The sequence below is a fragment of the Saccopteryx leptura genome, chromosome 1 (assembly GCF_036850995.1).
Source record: "Saccopteryx leptura isolate mSacLep1 chromosome 1, mSacLep1_pri_phased_curated, whole genome shotgun sequence".
Taxonomy (NCBI): domain Eukaryota; kingdom Metazoa; phylum Chordata; class Mammalia; order Chiroptera; family Emballonuridae; genus Saccopteryx; species Saccopteryx leptura.
The window spans coordinates 252,082,341-252,099,713 of record NC_089503.1 but is presented as its reverse complement, the minus strand read 5'-3'; the positions used below and the strand labels follow the sequence as shown (position 1 = coordinate 252,099,713).

The 17,373-nt window shown below is 55.8% G+C and overlaps 3 protein-coding genes across 4 annotated transcripts; 2 read left to right on the top strand and 1 right to left on the bottom strand.

Moving 5' to 3' along the window:
- The first annotated feature begins 750 nt into the window (after nt 1-750).
- On the top strand, nt 751-2,045 carry ICAM4 (intercellular adhesion molecule 4 (Landsteiner-Wiener blood group)). The gene is made up of 3 exons (XM_066346673.1): nt 751-1,355; nt 1,474-1,779; nt 1,927-2,045. Exons 1-3 carry the CDS (start codon nt 962-964, stop codon nt 2,043-2,045), a joined length of 819 nt encoding a protein of 272 aa, XP_066202770.1. The 5' UTR covers nt 751-961.
- Nucleotides 2,046-3,932: 1,887 nt separating this feature from the next.
- On the top strand, nt 3,933-10,748 carry ICAM5 (intercellular adhesion molecule 5). 2 transcript variants are annotated; one of them, XM_066346650.1, is made up of 11 exons: nt 3,933-4,102; nt 4,995-5,264; nt 5,457-5,777; nt 6,004-6,291; nt 6,614-6,868; nt 6,992-7,240; nt 7,717-7,959; nt 8,048-8,326; nt 8,423-8,662; nt 9,469-9,735; nt 10,356-10,748. In XM_066346650.1, exons 1-11 carry the CDS (start codon nt 4,021-4,023, stop codon nt 10,628-10,630), a joined length of 2,769 nt encoding a protein of 922 aa, XP_066202747.1. In that variant the 5' UTR covers nt 3,933-4,020; the 3' UTR covers nt 10,631-10,748. The 2 variants fall into 2 exon arrangements, with proteins under 2 accessions (XP_066202747.1, XP_066202757.1); XM_066346660.1 differs by having other exon boundaries at nt 10,340-10,579.
- A 3,107-nt stretch (nt 10,749-13,855) lies between these two features.
- Nucleotides 13,856-17,247, bottom strand: ZGLP1 (zinc finger GATA like protein 1). The gene is made up of 5 exons (XM_066346622.1): nt 16,816-17,247; nt 16,189-16,563; nt 15,475-15,560; nt 15,026-15,119; nt 13,856-14,858 (listed from the first exon to the last, which is right to left on the bottom strand). The coding sequence occupies exons 1-5, from the start codon at nt 16,956-16,958 to the stop codon at nt 14,729-14,731; spliced, it is 828 nt and encodes a 275-aa protein (XP_066202719.1). The 5' UTR covers nt 16,959-17,247; the 3' UTR covers nt 13,856-14,728.
- Between the last annotated feature and the right edge of the window lie 126 nt (nt 17,248-17,373).

The window sequence follows — 17,373 nt, the reverse complement described above, 5'->3', positions numbered from 1 at the left end:
CTCATATGTGCCTTGACCATGGGCCTTCAGCAGACCGAGTAACCCCTTGCTTGACCTTGGGTCCAAGCTGGTGAGCTTTTGCTCAAACCAGATGAGCCTGCACTCAAACTGGCAACCACGGGGTCTCGAACCTGGTTCCTTCCGCATCCCAGTACAATGCTCTATCCACTGTGCCACCGCCTGGTCAGGCTTTTTTTTTCTTTTTTTAAAAAATTCCATTCGTGAGTTGTTCACAAAAATTAGGGGAGCAGGGAACCTGCAGCTACTCCAGTACTTTCAGCCTTTTGTACAGTGCATTTTCATCAATTAAATAAAAGTTGGTTTTTCATCTCATTTGCATAATCAAACAATTTTCTTTGACTTGTCCTTTGCTTTTCTGTTCTTTTTTTTTTTTTTGTATTTTTCTGAAGCGGGGAGGCAGTCAGACAGACACCCGACAGGGGTCCACCCGGAACGCCCACCAGGGGGCGATGCTCTGCCCATCTGGGGCGTTGCTCCATTGCGACCAGAGTTACCCCAGCGCCTGAGGCAGAGGCCACAGAGCCATCCCCAGCGCCCCGGCCATCTTTGCTCCAATGGAGCCTTGGCTACGGGAGGGGAAGAGAGAGACAGAGAGGAAGGAGAGGGGGAGGGGTGGAGAAGCAGATGGGCGCTTCTCCTGTGTGCCCTGGCCGGGAATCGAACCCGGGACTTCCACACGCCAGGCTGACGCTCTACCACTGAGCCAACCGGCCAGGGCCTGATGTTCTTGTTTAATAAAAAAAATGCTTTTTTCTTTAATCGTTTCATATTCATTTTGAAATATCCCCTAATTTTTGTGAGCGGTATATTTCAGGGCTCCTGGCCCTCTAGGAGCCTCTGTCTCTCTGGGTGGGGTCGAGGAGGCGGGGCTGTGGGCTCCCTTATCTACAGAGCCTGCTTTGGCTTCCTGGCGACCGTCCCTCAGTTCGGGCTCCTTGCCATGGGGTTTCTGCTCCCGCTCTCGCTGCTGCTTTTGCTGGCGGCAGCCTACCCGGGAGGCCCCAGGGCGCGGAGGCGCGGGGCTGCACGGACGCAAAGCCCAGGAGTCAGCTCTCCTGCGCCCTCAGCTACCACCGCGCCGTTCTGGGTGCGCATAAGCCCCAAATTCATGGCCGTGCCGCCGGGAAGTTCAGTGTGGCTCAACTGTAGTAGCAGCTGCCCCCTGTTGGAAGGTTCCACCCTGCATACTGGGCTGCGGCGGGGCCAGACGCTCAGCGGGCCCAGCTGGGTCTCCTTCCAGCTCCTGGATATTAGGGCCTGGAGCTCCGACGTGCACTGCTTCGTCACCTGCTCAGGAGTAACGCGGGGGGCCACGGCCAGGATCAACGCCTACAGTGAGGGACTTGGGTTCAGGCCCTACTGGGGAGAAGGGAGGGGGACAGAAATGGGGCAGTTAACAGTTGCGCTAGGGGACGCGCACCGACCTTACTCAGCGGCCCCCTCTTGCTTTAGAACGGCCACACAGCGTGATTCTGGAACCTCCAGTTTTAAAGGGCAGTGAGTACACTCTGCGCTGCCACGTGACGCACGTGTTCCCAGTGGGCTTCCTGGTGGTAACCCTGCAGCACGGCGGCCGGGTCATCTACTCCGAGAGCCTGGAGCGCTTCACAGGCCTGGATTTGGCTAACGTGACGCTGACTCATGTGTTGAGGGCTAGGCCCCACGATCTTTGTCAGCCCGTGACCTGCCACGCGCGCCTCAATCTCGACGGCCTGGTGGTCCGCAGCAGCTCAGCTCCCATGACGCTGAAATTCTTGGGTGAGGCACCCTTGTAATCCTGGGGACTTGAGGAGGTGTGGGTAGTAAGGGTTATGACCCCATGAGGGTGTGCTGGCCAATCTGAACTCCACGTGAGTCATCACGCCTTCAAGTGTCCCATTCCTAATTCTCACCTCCTACCCCCAGCTTGGAGCCCAACGTCCAAAGCCTTGACATCCACCTCCATAACAGCTCTTGTGATTATTCTTCTCATCGTGGGGGCCTCCTATCTTCGAAAGTACCTACTGATGCAGTCCCCCGCGTAGAGGGGGTGGTCCATGCCTGCTGAGCCCGGGCAGAAAGGGATCAGGAACAATTTGAAGACCCCTGCCTAGATCAATAAAGCCTTCCTCAGCCAGCCCGTCCCACGGTCTGAAGGTTCCCCAGTAGAGCACTGCCTCTGAGAAGTGGTCTTTTCTTGGCCTTTTCACAGTCACTTTCTCCTAGTCCCTTGACTCCCTGAGGTTTCCTCATGCGGGTCCACTTGGGGTTCCCAGCCCCTCAGCATTTCTAGCAGGTGTAGTAAACACCTCTAACTAGTGGTATTATCAGTGCGGTGCAGATGGGCAAAGCCTGAGTGCTGCAGGGCCTTGGGCTGTGGGTGGGCACCTTTACGTGGCTCTAGCTGACTGGCTCTGTCGCTATCAGGCAGTAGCTCTGATTGGATGTTACGTTTCCTTTCCCCTTTTCACTTAAAATTATTTAAGGAAAATTGATTGATTTTAGAGAGGAATGGAAAGAATCATGGACTGTTGTTCCACTTATTTATGCATTCATTGGTTGATTCTTGTATGTGCCCTGACCCAGAGTGAACTCGCAAACTTGGAGTATCAAAAGATGTTCTGACCGCCCTGAGGGTATGTATAGCTCGCTAGCTGGAGCATCATGCTAAAGCACAGAGGTTGGAGGTTTGATCCCAGGTCAGGGCACATATGGGAACAGATAGATCAATGTTCCTGTCGTCTCTGTCTCTCTCTCTCTCTTTTCCTCTTTCTCTAAAATCAATAAAATAAACATTTTAAAAAATTTTTTAAAGACGTTTAGACCAACTGAGCTACTTGCACCTTTGGTCCTGCACTTTGGAGGGCAAGGGCGTATCTAGAACTGATTCCCATAGCTGACTTGTTAGCGCTGGGGACAAGAGCACAAATGGGCTGGGTCACATGGACATACTGAGGGACGTGGATATACAGAAAAGCTACCCCATGTGTTGACTAAGGGAAAGAAGTAATCAGTCCATGTGGGGTGCCACAGACTCGCGTTCTGGCAACGTCCTGATAGTCACCGGGCCTGGTGGGCACATGGGGGCCCAGATGCTGAGTCAAAAGTCACAACTGGTCTCATGGTCTCGCGTGGACACAATCGAGGCCGCGCTGGATGACTGGCAGGGCCCACACGGTTGAGGGCCCTGCCCACCGCACAGAAAGAGAATAAGGGCGCTCTTCCGCAGCTCGCGCTCGCACAGTCGGAATAAACACGTGCCCGCTGCACGCTGGGTAAATACAGACCGCCAGCCGAGCCGACCCTAATTTGGACGCCCACGAACGCTGCGCACACGCACACGTGTTCCTGGCTCGCAGGCACTTTGGTCCCCACCCCCTCTGTCGCGTGCGGGGGCGGAGCTGGAGGAGGACTAGGGATTTGGTCCTAATCCTCAACTCCCCGGGGTTAAAAGGGTAAGGATCTAGGAGGGAGGCATTCCACTTCCGTCCCTAGAACTGTACCTATCCTATCCTGTGCTTCCCAGTCTCTCCTAGCCCACAAATCTATCCTGGTTCCAAGGGGCGTTGATGGGAAGGGTAAAATATGGGGGCGGAGCTCGGTGTCCAGCTCCTCATTTTAGCATCTAAGCTAGAGGTGGAGTGGGGGTTTGAGAAGGGCAACCCAGAACACCCCCACCCCATTCTACGACCTACGTGTCGCCCCGGGGAATGATGCGGGAGCTCGCGGCCGCCCCCACAAGCCACCAGGCGATAGGGGCGGCTTCCACGTAGATCCCCGGGGGTCGCTAGCTCTTGCCAGCACGCCTTCACCGAGGCCGGCAGCCTGGCGCACGCTCGCCCTCCCGCCTCCCGGTCGCCTCTGACACCTCCCCCTCCTTGGAAACCAAGTTACCAACGTTAAACCAATCCCAGAGCTCAACTGTGCCTCCTCCATACCCCACCCGCGGCGCCGCGCCGTCCTCGATCTCAGCTCAGCGCTCGCGCTCTCCTTTCCTCCTGTACTTACCCCGCGGTGGCGATGCCAGGGCCCTCGCCAGGGCTGCGCCGGGCGCTGCTCGGCCTCTGGGTTGCCCTTGCCTTGGGGCTCATCGGCTTCTCAGGTAAGAGCCAGTCCGGGCTCTAGGTGGACAGGGCGGGGGCGGAGTTCCGGGACCTGAGAAGCCACCTGCCCCTCCCGGCTCCGCCCTCGCCTCGCTCCCACGCTTTTTCTCCCTCCTTGAGCCCTGGGCTTTCTTCTCTATATCTCATCCCCCAACACACATTGGAGACCCAGCTTTCCGACTCCTCGCTGGCCCAGGTCTCTACCATACCCCCTTCGAGATCCTGGGTGTTCTTCCGCATCCAACCTCATGCCCCGGAGACCCCGCGTCGCCATTGTCCCCTCCGGGGTACCTCCTCACGCTCTGCTATGCACCATGGTCCACGGATTGGCATCTTTCCCATTTGCGGCCCACGAGGATCTGATCTCCCCAACTGCCGTGATTCAGAGGCGCTGTTCCGCTCCACCGCGGAGTCCTGACAACCGAGTCCCTCGATGTTCCCGTGGTTCCTTCCTTGAGCCTAGCCCCGGATCCTCTTTTTGTGTTCTTCACCCGGGTTTGGAGTCCTCCCTTATCCTTGATTCCTCGCTTCATCTTGTCTTTACCCTCACCTCAACCTCAGTCTCCCCCTCTCGGTGGTAACCCTGAGAACCAGTTCATTACCCTTCCCCTACTTGGAGCCTCCTCCTCCCAGCGTTGCTGTGTGTCGAAGACCCCATTTTCCCTCTCACCTTCCCTCAAACTCCCATGCTTTCTCATCACCCCATTGGCACCTTGGAGACCAGAGCTCTCCGCTGTCCTGTCCCAGAGACATCCTCGAGGTTTTGTACCCTGGGAGCGTGCCTCCAAACCTGAGGCTGGGCTCCTTCCTATGGAATCCCTGAGTCAGCATAGGGGCGCTAAGATGCTAGGAAGGTGACTCCCCAGGCTGAGCCCACATTTCTCTGGGTAGCGGTCGCGCAGGAGCCTTTCTGGGCGGACCTGCAGCCCCGCGTGGCGCTCGTGGAGCGTGGCGGATCGCTGTGGCTGAATTGCAGCACTAACTGCCCACGGCCCGAGCGCGGTGGCCTGGAGACCTCGCTGCGCCGGAATGGGACCCAGAGGGGTTTGCGCTGGTTGGCGCGGCAGCTGGTGGACATCCGTGAGCCGGAGACCCAGCCGGTCTGCTTCTTCCGCTGCGCTCGGCGCACACTGCAGGCGCGTGGGCTCATTCGTACTTTTCGTGAGTTCTCTTCAGCCACTCTCTAACTCCACTCCTTTCCCTCCCCTCCAGGCCCCGCCCCCTGGGTCACGAGGTCCTCCCCTTCAGGCCCCACACTCTGGCTCCCCAAACCCTTCCGGCTTGGTCCCTGGATACCACTACACGTACAGCTGAGCCCCTGCTTTTCTAAGAGCCTTGGTTCCTCCCTTGCAGAGCGGCCTGATCGTGTAGAGCTGGTGCCGCTGCCTGCCTGGCAACCTGTGGGCAAGAACTTCACTCTGAGCTGTAGGGTCCCTGGCGCTGGGCCTCGTGGGAGCCTCACAGTCACCCTGCTGCGGGGCGCCCAGGAGCTGATCCGCCGCAGCTTCTCCGGGGAGCCACCTCGAGCACGGGGCGCAGTGCTAACCGCTACAGTACTGGCGCAGAGGGAGGATCATGGGGTCAATTTCTCATGCCGCGCAGAGCTGGACCTACGGCCCCACGGCCTGGGGCTGTTTGAAAATAGCTCGGCCCCCAGAAAGCTCCGAACCTTCGGTAAGTGTTTGGGGAGAAGGGGACTCAGAGACGCGGGCCCAATGCTCAAGAAATTTGGAGGTAGAGAAATCTGAATTCTAATCCTCACGCCAACACTCACTAGCTGAAAGCTATTTTGCCCTCTGTGTCTCGAGGGTAGCAGGTTAACATAATGCATATAAAGCACTTAGTACATAAATATTGAGTGTTCAGTACTTAAATTCAAGCTCTCTTGTTCGACTCTCAGCACTGTCTCCGGAACCCCCACGCCTCGCTGCCCCCCGGCTCTGGGAAGTGGGCTCGGAAAGACCTGTGAGCTGCTCCCTGGACGGGCTGTTTCCAGCCTCAGAAGCCCGGGTCTACCTGGCATTGGGGCACCAGAGGCTGAGTCCTGATATCACCCTCGAGGGGGACGCGCTCATGGCCACTGCCACAGCTACAGGTAGCGCAGAGCAGGAGGGCTCCAGGCAGCTGGTCTGCAACGTGACCTTGGGGGGCGAGAGCCGCGAGACCCGGGAGAACGTGACTGTCTACAGTAAGAGGGAGTGAATAGGACTTCAGAGGCTTGGGGGTGGGGCCAGAGGAAAGGGAAAGCGGGATAATGATGGGCGGGGCTTCTATTTGGAATGGGGGGGACCCGAGAGTCCCGAGGGGCGGGGCAGATGGAGGGCAAACTGAAGAGCTAGAGAAGCGGAGTCTGAACTTCCGGAAGGGGGTATTGCTTTTTACCACCTGGAAGGGGTGAGGTGAGAAGGGGCGGAGTCTGAGTAGTTCGAGAGGCGGGGCATGCTAGCTAAAAGAGTTCCTGCAGGTAAGGGGAGTGGTCAGTCGACTCTTTAGCATTTGCTCCTCCCCAGGCTTCCCAGCGCCCCTCCTGACCCTGAGCGAGCCCAGCGTCCTGGAGGGGAAGATAGTAACAATCACCTGCGCTGCTGGGGCCCGAGCTCTGGTTACTTTGGATGGAGTTCCAGCCGCGGGCCCGGGACAGCCCGCCCAGCTCCAGCTAAATGCCACTGTGAACGACGACAGACGGAGCTTCTTCTGCAACGCCAACATTGAGGTAGACCGAGAGATCCTGAGCAAGAACGAGAGCACTGAACTGCGAGTCCTCTGTGAGTTGAGCTTTCTCCTCCTTGTGATCTCCAAGGACCTACCCAGCCCCTGGCCATGTCATGGAAGTGGAGCCTTTCTCACGGTCCAAGTGTAGCCTCTCTATCCCACACCCCTGCCCCCAGATGCTCCCCGGCTGGATGATTCAGACTGTCCCAGGAGCTGGACGTGGCCTGAGGGCCCAGAGCAGATTCTGCGTTGCGAGGCCCGTGGAAACCCAGCACCTTCTGTACACTGCGCCCGGCCCGATGGTGGGGCAGTGTTGGCGCTGGGCCTGCTGGGTCCTGTCACTCGCGCGCTCTCCGGCACATACCGTTGCACCGCAGCCAATGTCCATGGCAAAGCGGTTAAGGACGTGACACTGACAGTGGAGTGTGAGTGGGGGTGCACAGGGTGTATATCTTTGTCTGGTTCCAGAGTCTAGAAGTAGCCAGCTTATAGGGAAAAGTCGGAGCAGAGCCTGAGGGGTGACTTTGGGTAGGATTTTGGGAAAGGGAACAGACTGCTGTTCGGCATTAAGGGAAGATCTTGGAGGGGAGTGGGTTAGTGGTGTGCAGGCATGGTATTTGGGCAGAGTCTTAGAAAGGTGTGCTCCAAGCTATCTAACAGTTTTGAGGACAAAAAAACTGGGGGGAGGTCCTGTGGGCACTTTACAGGAATCAGAAAAAGGTGTCCCTCGCGGTTCATGGGACTCTAAACAGCACATGGCTTGACTGGTGTGAAACCCCTTTGGTTCACTGTCCATATGCAGGGTATTAGCCTGTCCAACCCTATGTAGCTGCCTTGGAACAGAAAAGAGATTTAGGGAAATTAGGATGATTCCCAAACCCAACAACACTCTTGTCTCCAGACGCACCAGCGCTGGACAGCGTGGGCTGCCCAGAACATATTACATGGCTGGAAGGAACAGAAGCCTCACTAACCTGTGTGGCACACGGGGTACCACCACCCAACGTGAGCTGTGTGCGCTCTGGGGAGAATGAGGTCATCGAGGGCCTGCTGCATGTGGCCCGGGAGCACGCAGGCACCTACCGCTGCGAAGCCACCAATGCTCGAGGCTCTGCGACCAAAAATGTAGCAATCACGGTGGAATGTGAGTGGGGGCAGCAAGGGGCAAGTTGCAGTATGTCTGAGTAACTCTGCCCTGACTTTCAATTCCTGTGTTACCCTTTGCTCCCCAGATAGCCCCAGTTTTGAGGAGCTGAGCTGCCCCAGCAATTGGACATGGGTGGAAGGATCTGGACAGCTGTTTTCTTGTGAAGTTGATGGGAAGCCACAGCCAAGAGTGGAGTGCATTGGCTCCAAGGGCACCAGTGAAAAGGTGGTGCTGCCGCTGGCACCGCCAGACCCTAACCCCAGAGCTCCCAGAATCCCTAGTGAATTTTCCTCTGGTATCTACACCTGCAACGCCACCAACCGGCACGGCTCCATGGTCAAGATGGTGGCCGTGAGTGTGGAGTGTGAGTGGGCCGGGGTGTGGGGGTGTGGGCAGGTGGGCTGGAGTAAAGGGTGTCCCATTCTGGCTCTTCCTTGACAACCCCATGGCTGCTTTGCAGCACCTCCAAAAATGGATGAGTCCACCTGCCCGAGTCACCAAACGTGGCTGGAAGGGGCTGAGGCTACCGCACCCACCTGCGTTGCCCTGGGTCGCCCTTTCCCACAAGTGAGCTGCTCTCGGGAAGGTACTCCCTGGCCTCAGCGGCTGCACGTGTCCCGACAGGATGCAGGCACTTACTTCTGCTTGGCCACCAATGTGCATGGCACAGACTCCCAGACCATCACCGTGGGCGTGGAATGTGAGTAGGGGCAGGACCAGATAGAGAGTCCTCAGTCCTCAAAACGTGGACTTGGCCCTGGCTGGTTGGCTCAGTGGTAGAGCGTCGGCCTGGCATGCAGGAGTCCCAGGTTCGATTCCCGGGCAGGGCACACAGGAGAAGCGCCCATCTGCTTCTCTACCCCTCCTCCTCTCTCCTTCCTCTCTGTCTCTCTCTTCCCCTCCCGCAGCCAGGGTTCCATTGGAGCAAGGTTGGCCCGGGTGCTGGGGGTGTCTCTATGGCCTCTGCCTTAGGCGCTGGAATGGCTCTGGTTGCAACAGAGCAATGCCCCAGATGGGCAGAGCATCGCCCCCTGGTGGGCATGCCGGGTGGATCCCGGTCGGGCGCATGCGGGAGTCTGTCTGACTGCCTCCCCGTTTCCAGCTTCAGAAAAATACAAAAAACAAACAAACAACAACAACAAAAAAACCGTGGACTTCCAGCAGTGGGACTGAGCAGGGGAGTTCAAGGGTACCTCCCCTGGTCCCATTCTCTGGGACAAGGGATTGGCCTAAATCTGAGGGCCGAAGGAAACTGTAGGGACCAAGAGCCTGGTCCCCTCAAGTACTGGGTGAGGACACATGGCATCCTCCCATTCAGTGAAGTAAGGCGTGGGATTTTAGTACCTACTACAGCCAGTTTGTAGGGGGAGGAGGCTCTGATGCAAGGCAAGATCCTGCCTGTGCATCAGAACAGGGTTGGTCTCAGATTATGGTGGGCGGAAACAGGGCGCTTGGTCAGCGTCAGGGCTGGCGCTGAGCCCCTAGCTAACCTCCCGTCCCCTGCAGACCGGCCAGTGGTAGCCGAGCTGGCAGCCTCGCCTCCAGGAGGCGTGCAGCCAGGGGGGAACTTCACATTGACCTGCCGTGCTGAGGCCTGGCCCCCGGCTCAGATTAGCTGGCGCGCACCCCCAGGGGCACTCAACATCGGCCTGTCAAGCAACAACAGCACGCTGAGCGTGGCAGGCGCCCTGGGTAGCCACGGAGGCGAGTATGAATGCTCAGCCACCAACGCACATGGGCGCCATACGCGACGCATCACCGTGCGCGTGGCCGGTAAGTGGCAGAGGGGTGTGGCCTGCATCTTGGGATATCTGACCCCATCCCTGCCTCCCGCTCAGTCCCCACAGATAAGACTGAAGGAGGCCGGGGTAGAAGTCAGGGCCTTCTTGATGGGTGGGGCTTTTGATGTTTAGTTGGGGGTGGGAGGAAAAGGGAGCTGAATGAACTTCAAGAGGAGGAACCCTCCAGGGCTGTGTCTGCTGTGGGGAGGGACTTACTAACTTGGGGGGACTTTTGGTTAGTTGAGACTTGGTCCAATTCACTCTCCACTATATCGCTGTGGAGAAGGGGACTTGGAAGAGGACTTAGGGTAGAGGATTGGAGTGGGGGGCAATTGACTAGATCCCTTCTCCCAGTTCATGCCACTCCAAGGCTTGGTTCTTTCTGAGGTAGAAGAATGACATGGTACCCGCCTCACCCTCATTGTTTTTGGGGTGAGGAGAGTTGACTTGGTACCTATGGTCAGCCAGGGTGGTATATCCCCATGTGCTCTGGTGGCATGTAAAATGGGTTATGGGTCACACCAGCACTGGGGATGGCTCGGGCTTGGCATCTTGTTGGAGTGGGGGGAACCCCAAGCTCGTCCACCCTCTTTGAGGGCCTCCACCCCGCAGGTCCGTGGCTGTGGGTCGCCGTGGGCGGTGCGGTGGGGGGCGCGGTGCTGCTGGCCGCGGGGGCCGCCCTGGCCTTCTACCTACAATCCACCGCCTGCAAGAAGGGCGAGTATAACGTACAGGAGGCCGAGAGCTTGGGTGAAGCTGTCTGTCTGAACGGTGCGGGCGGTGGTGCAAGCGGGGGTGCCAGCGCTGAAGGTGGAACAGAACCAGAGGGCACCACAGAGGCACCATCAGGGGGTGAGATCTTCGCCATCCAGCTGACATCAGCATGAGCCAGCTACCCTCTCCCCGCAGGCCGGGGGACATCCCCCGACACATAGGGGGCTATTTGTTCTATTTATTCCTTCATTTATTTATGTATTCAACTCCAGGGTGTCACCCCCATTTTCTAATGCCCCCAATAAAGTTTTTACAAAGGACTCAGGATTTGTGTCTGGTCTCCCCATGAGGAAGCAGCCCAGCTTTCAAATCCCAACCCCATGTGTTATTCATTCAAAAAACTTTGTTTTTGACAGCTTACAATGTGTTGGGCACAGTCCAAGCTGTCTTTGCACAGTGTGACCTGGAGCTTCTCTCTGTTCCCCATTTCTTGTTTTCATTTGACACTTGGGCCAGAGTGGGGACCATGCTCCTTTGTCCCTTTCTCTGCTGATTATCATAGGCCCAGCACTGCCCTCTAATCCAGCTAACTCTTAGGGGTGAGAGCTAGGTGCTCCCCAGGCCTGGTTCTAGACAGAGCTGAGGCTGCCTTCCCAGGATGGATATGCCCCCTCTCTTGGGGATCTAGTGTGGGGACTCTGCCCTGAGGCCTCGACTGGATGGAAGGGGGAGGAGGTGGCTGCAGCTATGGGTTCAGCCCCAATATATTGTTGTCCCACTTTCAATGCTTCATTTAGTGCCTCAGTTTACCTCATGATTCTGAAGAGACACGCAGGGTATCAGCTGCAATCCCCACTGCACACCAATATCCCCCTCATTCCTCATAGCATAAGAAGAAAACAGGTGGGTTCCTTACCTGCCCTTCACCTGCCTCAGTCTTCTCCTCCCTCAAAAACAGGAACAAAGCTGCAGAGAAGGATGCAGGTCTGGACAGCTCCAGCTCCACTGGCTGCCCATGCAAACATTGCATGAACAAAGGTGAGAGCAGGAAAGGGAGGAGCTAGAGGCCAAGCCAGTACTGCATGCCACGTACAGAGGCAACAAGGTGCAAGGGTGGTATAGCCCCTGTTGTCTGAGCCCCACTCCCACAGCCTCCTCCAGATTCCCTGAACCCATGCCATAGCAGGGGTCCCCAAACTTTTTACACAGGGGGCCAGTTCACTGTCCCTCAGACCGTTGGGGGGCCACCACATACAGTGCTCCTCTCACTGACCACCAGTGAAAGAGGTGCCCCTTTCCGGAAGTGCGGCGGGAGCTGTATAAATGGTTTCAGGTGGCCACATGCGGCCCGCGGGCCGTAGTTTGGGGATGCCTGCTAGGGCTTTGCTCTTGCCATTCTATCTGCCTGGAGTGTCCTCACCCCAAATAGTCCCATTGCTAGTTTCTTAATTTCAGTCTCTATGCAAATGTCACCTCCTCAGAGAGGCTTTCCTGATAACCATGGCTAAGCCACCCAACTCCTTATCACCTGCTATACTTTTATTCTCTCTGTACCACCAATCACTACTTGACATTCTATTAGACATGTCATTGAATATTTCTTTCCCTCAAATTTATTTATTGATTTTAAAGAGGAAGGGATAGCAAGAGCAAGACAGAAACATCAATCTGCCCTGCATATGCCTTGACGGGATTGAACCCACATCTTTTGCGCATCAGGAAGACAATCTAACCAAGCTTTCCAGCCAGGACATAATTGAATTTTTTTTTAACTGTAATTCTAGTATACTGGCTGCAGAGAGTAGGGATCTTTGTTCTTTTTACCATGCAGTGTCGCAATGTCCCCTTTAAGGCCTGGCACACAATAGTTGCTCAGTAACTGTTAAAAATAGTTGGCAAGTATATCCAAGAAACATCTGATACAGCCAAACATTTTTAAAAATTTATTCATTTTGGCCCTGGCCGGTTGGCTCAGCAGTAGAGTGTAAGCCCAACATGTAGAAGTCCCGGGTTCGATTCCCAGTCAGGGCACACAGGAGAAGCACCCATCTGCTTCACCCTTCCCCTCTCCTTTCTATCTTTTTTTTTTTTTAAAGATTTTATTTATTCTTTATAGAGAGGGGAGAGAGAGAGAGAGAGAGAGAGAGAGAGAGAAGGGGGGAGGAGCAGGAAGCATCAACTCTCATATGTGCCTTGACCAGGCAAGCCCAGGGTTTTGAACCAGCAACCTCAGCGTTTCCAGGTTGATGTTTTATCCACTGTGCCACCACAGGTCAGGCTTCTTTCTATCTCTCTTTTCCTCTCCCACAGCCAAGGCTCCATGGGAGCAAAGTTGGCCCGGGCGCTGAGGATGGCTCCATGGCCGTCGCCTCAGGCACCAGAATGGCTCCAGTTGCAGCGAAGCAACGGCCTAGATCGGCAGAGCATTGCCCCCTGGCGGGCTTGCCAGGTGGATCCCAGTCAGGTGTATGCAGGAGTCTGTCTGCCACCCTCCCCCCTGCTTCTCATGGAAAAAAAATTATTCATTTTTAGAGAGAGGAAGAGAAATATTGATTTATTGTTCCACTTATTCACATATTCATTGGTTGATTCTTGTATGTGCCCTGACCAGGGATCAAACCTGCAACCCTGGTGTATCGAGACAATGCTCTAACCAACTGAGCTACCTGGTCAGGACAATAAATGTTAAATAAAGGGCTAAAAATAGAAAATAGCCATGAGTTTGCAGACACACAGTCTGAGACCTTTGTGTGTGTTTCTGAAGAGGTTCCCTATGCTGGGCACTGGGGTGATGTGTCATGGTCAGGGACACAGATGTAGTGGTAAGCTTGGACCTTTGAAGTCATGGTCCAGTGGAGGAGGGGAATGTGAAAGAAATGACCTTGGAGAAGCAGATAACTAAAATTTCTGGCAGGTTCTAAGCAGGAGACCACAAGGAGCTGAACTTGAGTCTGCCATGGGAAGGAATGAAACGTCTGTTTTAGATGAGGCTGTGAAGGGGACTTCACTTTGGAGGCTAAACCTCTCCTCCCCAAGTGGTGAGAAGGCGGCAGCTACGGGAGTCATGGGGGGACGGTGTTCTGTACCAAGGAAGGTTGGAACCAAATGAGTCAGGGATGGAGTCAGAGGAATCTGAGCCCAGGCCTTCTGTACAGGCCCACCCGGGAGACGATGGGGGTCTTGCAGGGGCTTGCCTTTCTAGGGCATGTGGCCAGGCAAGTCTCACTCACGCCCAAGGCAGTGACCACCTCTGCCCTCACTGCGTCCCACCCATCCTTGACTCTCACCCTTCCCTCCCTCCCAGTGAGCATTGGTAGTCAGCATGTTCTGACGGCAATGGCAGGGCTGAGCTCTGCTCAGGGCTTGCTTTTCCCATAAGGCTTTGGCTTCAGGCTGGGGACATCTTTTGTTGTGGTTAGAGAGATCTTGAAAGAGGGAGAGGCGGACATCGCAGGGATTGGTGCCTATAAGGATGCAAGAGGTGACCTTCTGCAGGCAGGGGTGGAACTGATAGGTGAAGGACCAATATATGTCATATGTGTGTTTCATGTGTCCGCTGACATGTGCATCTATACTGTTTATCTGTTGTGTCTATCATGTATCAGTGGACATGTCAACCCATGTTATCTTTCGGTCTTGTGTATGGTCTGTCTCTATGTGTGTGTTTGTCTCATGTGAGTGTCAGCACATATGTATGTCTCTATGTGTGTCCTGTGTGCTGATGTATGTATCTGTGTTGTGTGTGTGTTCCGTCTTTCTACCTGTTGTCTGCCTGTGTGTGGTAGCTGTTTCCTTCTGTGGGACACTGTGATGAATGTGGCTAATCTCCTGCGGAGGGGCTGGTGCCTTTACATATATGACGGTGTGTGTGTGTCCCTCTGAAGCCCAATAAGAAAATGCCTGCCCCACATTCTGGGGCTGGGGGAGTGGCAGGTAAGGGCGCACAAGGTAGGATCCCTGAGTCACAGTGCTCCTTCTCTGAGTAGTTCTGCTCTTTATTGTCCCTGCTATTAACAAACAGTATGAATGTCACTATTGAGAACATTTCCTGAGGGGGAGCTTAACCAAGCTGATTGGAGCAGGGGCTGAGGAAGGGGCCAGTGACCCCCTGAGACAGGGACTCTGGGACTTGAGGCCTATGTCATCTGCTTGGGGTTCCTGAATGGGGAGGGGGAAGAGAGGAAGAACACTGCAGCCCTCAAGACCCAAACTCTCCCCATTCTCCCTCTAGAGAAACTGAGGCGAACAGGCTTGGCTAGATGAGGAAGGGCTTACCCTTCCTGGCTTGGGCCTTGGTGAGAGTCCAAGGACATCCCACATCTGCCACATAACCTCTTAGGCTGGACGTTTTTCCTGGGCACCAGCCAACAGCTGGAGCACCGGGTGCCATATTTCTTGTACCTGGGGTGGGGGAACAAAAAACCAACATTCAGGATGCACCAGGGGCACAGAAACCACCACACGGAAATCCCTTCCTTAAAGGTATTTTCCCTTCCCAATAGCCCATGCTAGCTAAGCACATGCTGATTTGGGGACCCCACCCCAACTCCCTCCTCTACTCTGCAGACCTGATACCACAGGCATTGCAGAGAGGTGTCCCATCTTCAGCATCTCTCCAGAGTGGGGTTCTCTGGGTCCTACAGGAAGCACAGCACCGGGGTCCTGAAGGGGCAAAGGCCAAAGGGAAGGTGTCAAAAGCCAAGAGTCCCAGTTCAGGAGGCCCATGTGGGTTGGGGAATATTGGGAGGGTCTCCGTGAAGGCCCCACCTGGCTCTGGGCCAGCCCTGGGTGTCGCCAGATTTAAGACAACGGAAAAGTGAAGAAGGGAGACAGATGGCAAAGCTCTGGCAGAAAAGGAAGCTGGGGGTGGGAGTGACTCAGCAGAGTGAAGGGGGGCACTGAGACTCATCCTGGATGTGTTTAAATGGGGAAGCAAGATGAGGAGAAAGACAGGGAGGATAGAAGGTCACCTCCCCCACCCCCTAATATTTATAGCTCTCATATCTCCAGGACTTACCCAGGGCCTCACTGCCTCCTGGGTTGGCCTCAGGGTCCCCAGAGGGTCCTGTAGGGGGCCCCTGAGAGCGGCTGCTGCAGGCCAGGCTGGGGATCAGACAAGGCATTAGTATTGTGGAAGTCTGTCCTGTCCCAGAAAGCCTCCCAAAATGGAGATTTACTATCAAGACATCAGGCATTCCTCAGGAGGCATCTGATATCTGAAAGGCCTGGCTTAGTCTCTCATCAGTAATAGTAATAATTTGAAGAAGCAGTGGGCCTGGGACCAGCCTGCCAGGTTGAAATCCCATTTCTCCCTGTTCTTGCTGTGTGACTCTGGACAGCCACGTCCCTCTCTGTGCTTCAGTTCCTGAATCTGTAAAATGGGCTTTACCAGGCTTCAATGAAGCCATATACATCAAGTGTTACCTCTTATTGTTGTTCCTGACGAATGCTAGCTATTATCATTATTGAAAAAAATAACGGTAGCAGCAGCCTTCAGTTGGTCAGACCCCTTTCATAAAGAGGAGACACGGGTTCAGACTTGGGTATGACTGGCTATGGCATCAGAGCAGTGACTGGCAGCAGTCTTACTCAGAGATTGGGCCGCTTGTATTCTAGCGCAGGTGTAGGAGTTTGTGAGCCCACGCCTGGAGGTGCCTCCCCACAGGCCTCTATCCCTACCGTTATCACTATTAACTGCATAAATGGCACCCTATTGGAGGCCAGTTCCTACCTGTAGCTGGGTATGATCTGTAGGCTGGAATCCGGCTTAATCTGAAACTTCAGAGTCACTCCCTCAAACTGGGGGTCCACTTTCTCGGCACCCCGATGTGGGTTCGACTGCTTCCGGGGTCTCCTCTGGGGTGGGGCTGAAGGGGCCGGAAAAGTCTCCAGTGCCACCAGGCCTCCTCCTTGCTGGCTGATTGGGGTCAGCATGGCCTTGGTATCCCTGGCCAGAAGTGGGGGTTCCAGGACCCCCAGCACTTTCAGCTCCCAGCAGGGCCCCAGGGCCTGGCTATCCTGGGTGGGGAGCTGGGCCAGCCCCTCAGTTGTCTCTTGGAGGAAGTGCAAGGTGGTGACCGAGTCCTGATGTGCAGGCCACAACGACCTGAGGAGAAGGGCAGTGTGGTCACCCCCTTCTCTGGGCAGCACCTACATAGTCCTCGAGACATGGGGCAAAGGCAATTGCAAGGCCTCTGACCACATATACATATGACCCCACCTACCCCTAGGAACCAGACCCTCTTCTTTGTAAGTATCAGAAACTAACATTGTGACCCCTGAGCAACCCCAGGGATCAGAGGTCATGACCCTTTGACCACTGGGCCAGTTTGGAGAAAGAGGCAGCTCCTTAACGCACCTGACATTGGGTCTGAGGCATCTTGGGATCCTTGGCGCCTGCTGGGTGGGGGGTCTGGGGAGCGGATCGGGGTCCAGACAGAATGGCGCCAGCAGATCTCGCAGCATCATGGAGAGGTCCCGCGCTGGCTCGGCCTCCATCATGCCCCAGCCCACCCCCACCCTTGACTAACTTGCCCCGCCCCTGCGGGCCCACGGATGAGCGCCACCTGGGTGAAGCGAAACCTGCGCGGTGCAGGAACTTCAGGCAGAGTGGATAATGAGCCTCACGTGGGTGGGGCGGAGCGATGCCAGAGGCCTTTTTCCTAGCCCTCACCCTCAGGCCAACCCTGACCCCTCTTTCCCTTCCGACTTGGCTCTTCTGCTCGGTTGGATTGCACACCCCTCGTGGCCAAGAGCGGCTTGGGACCCTTCAAATCCCTCCGCGGCTGCAGGGGCGGGGCCTTGCCACACTAATGCACGTGGCTCTCAGACTCCCAGGCTCTCTCCTCCAAGGCCTCTGCCTCAGTTTCCCCACTGAACCCCACTGTTGTGGGAGGGGAGAGCGGAGGTCCTGGAA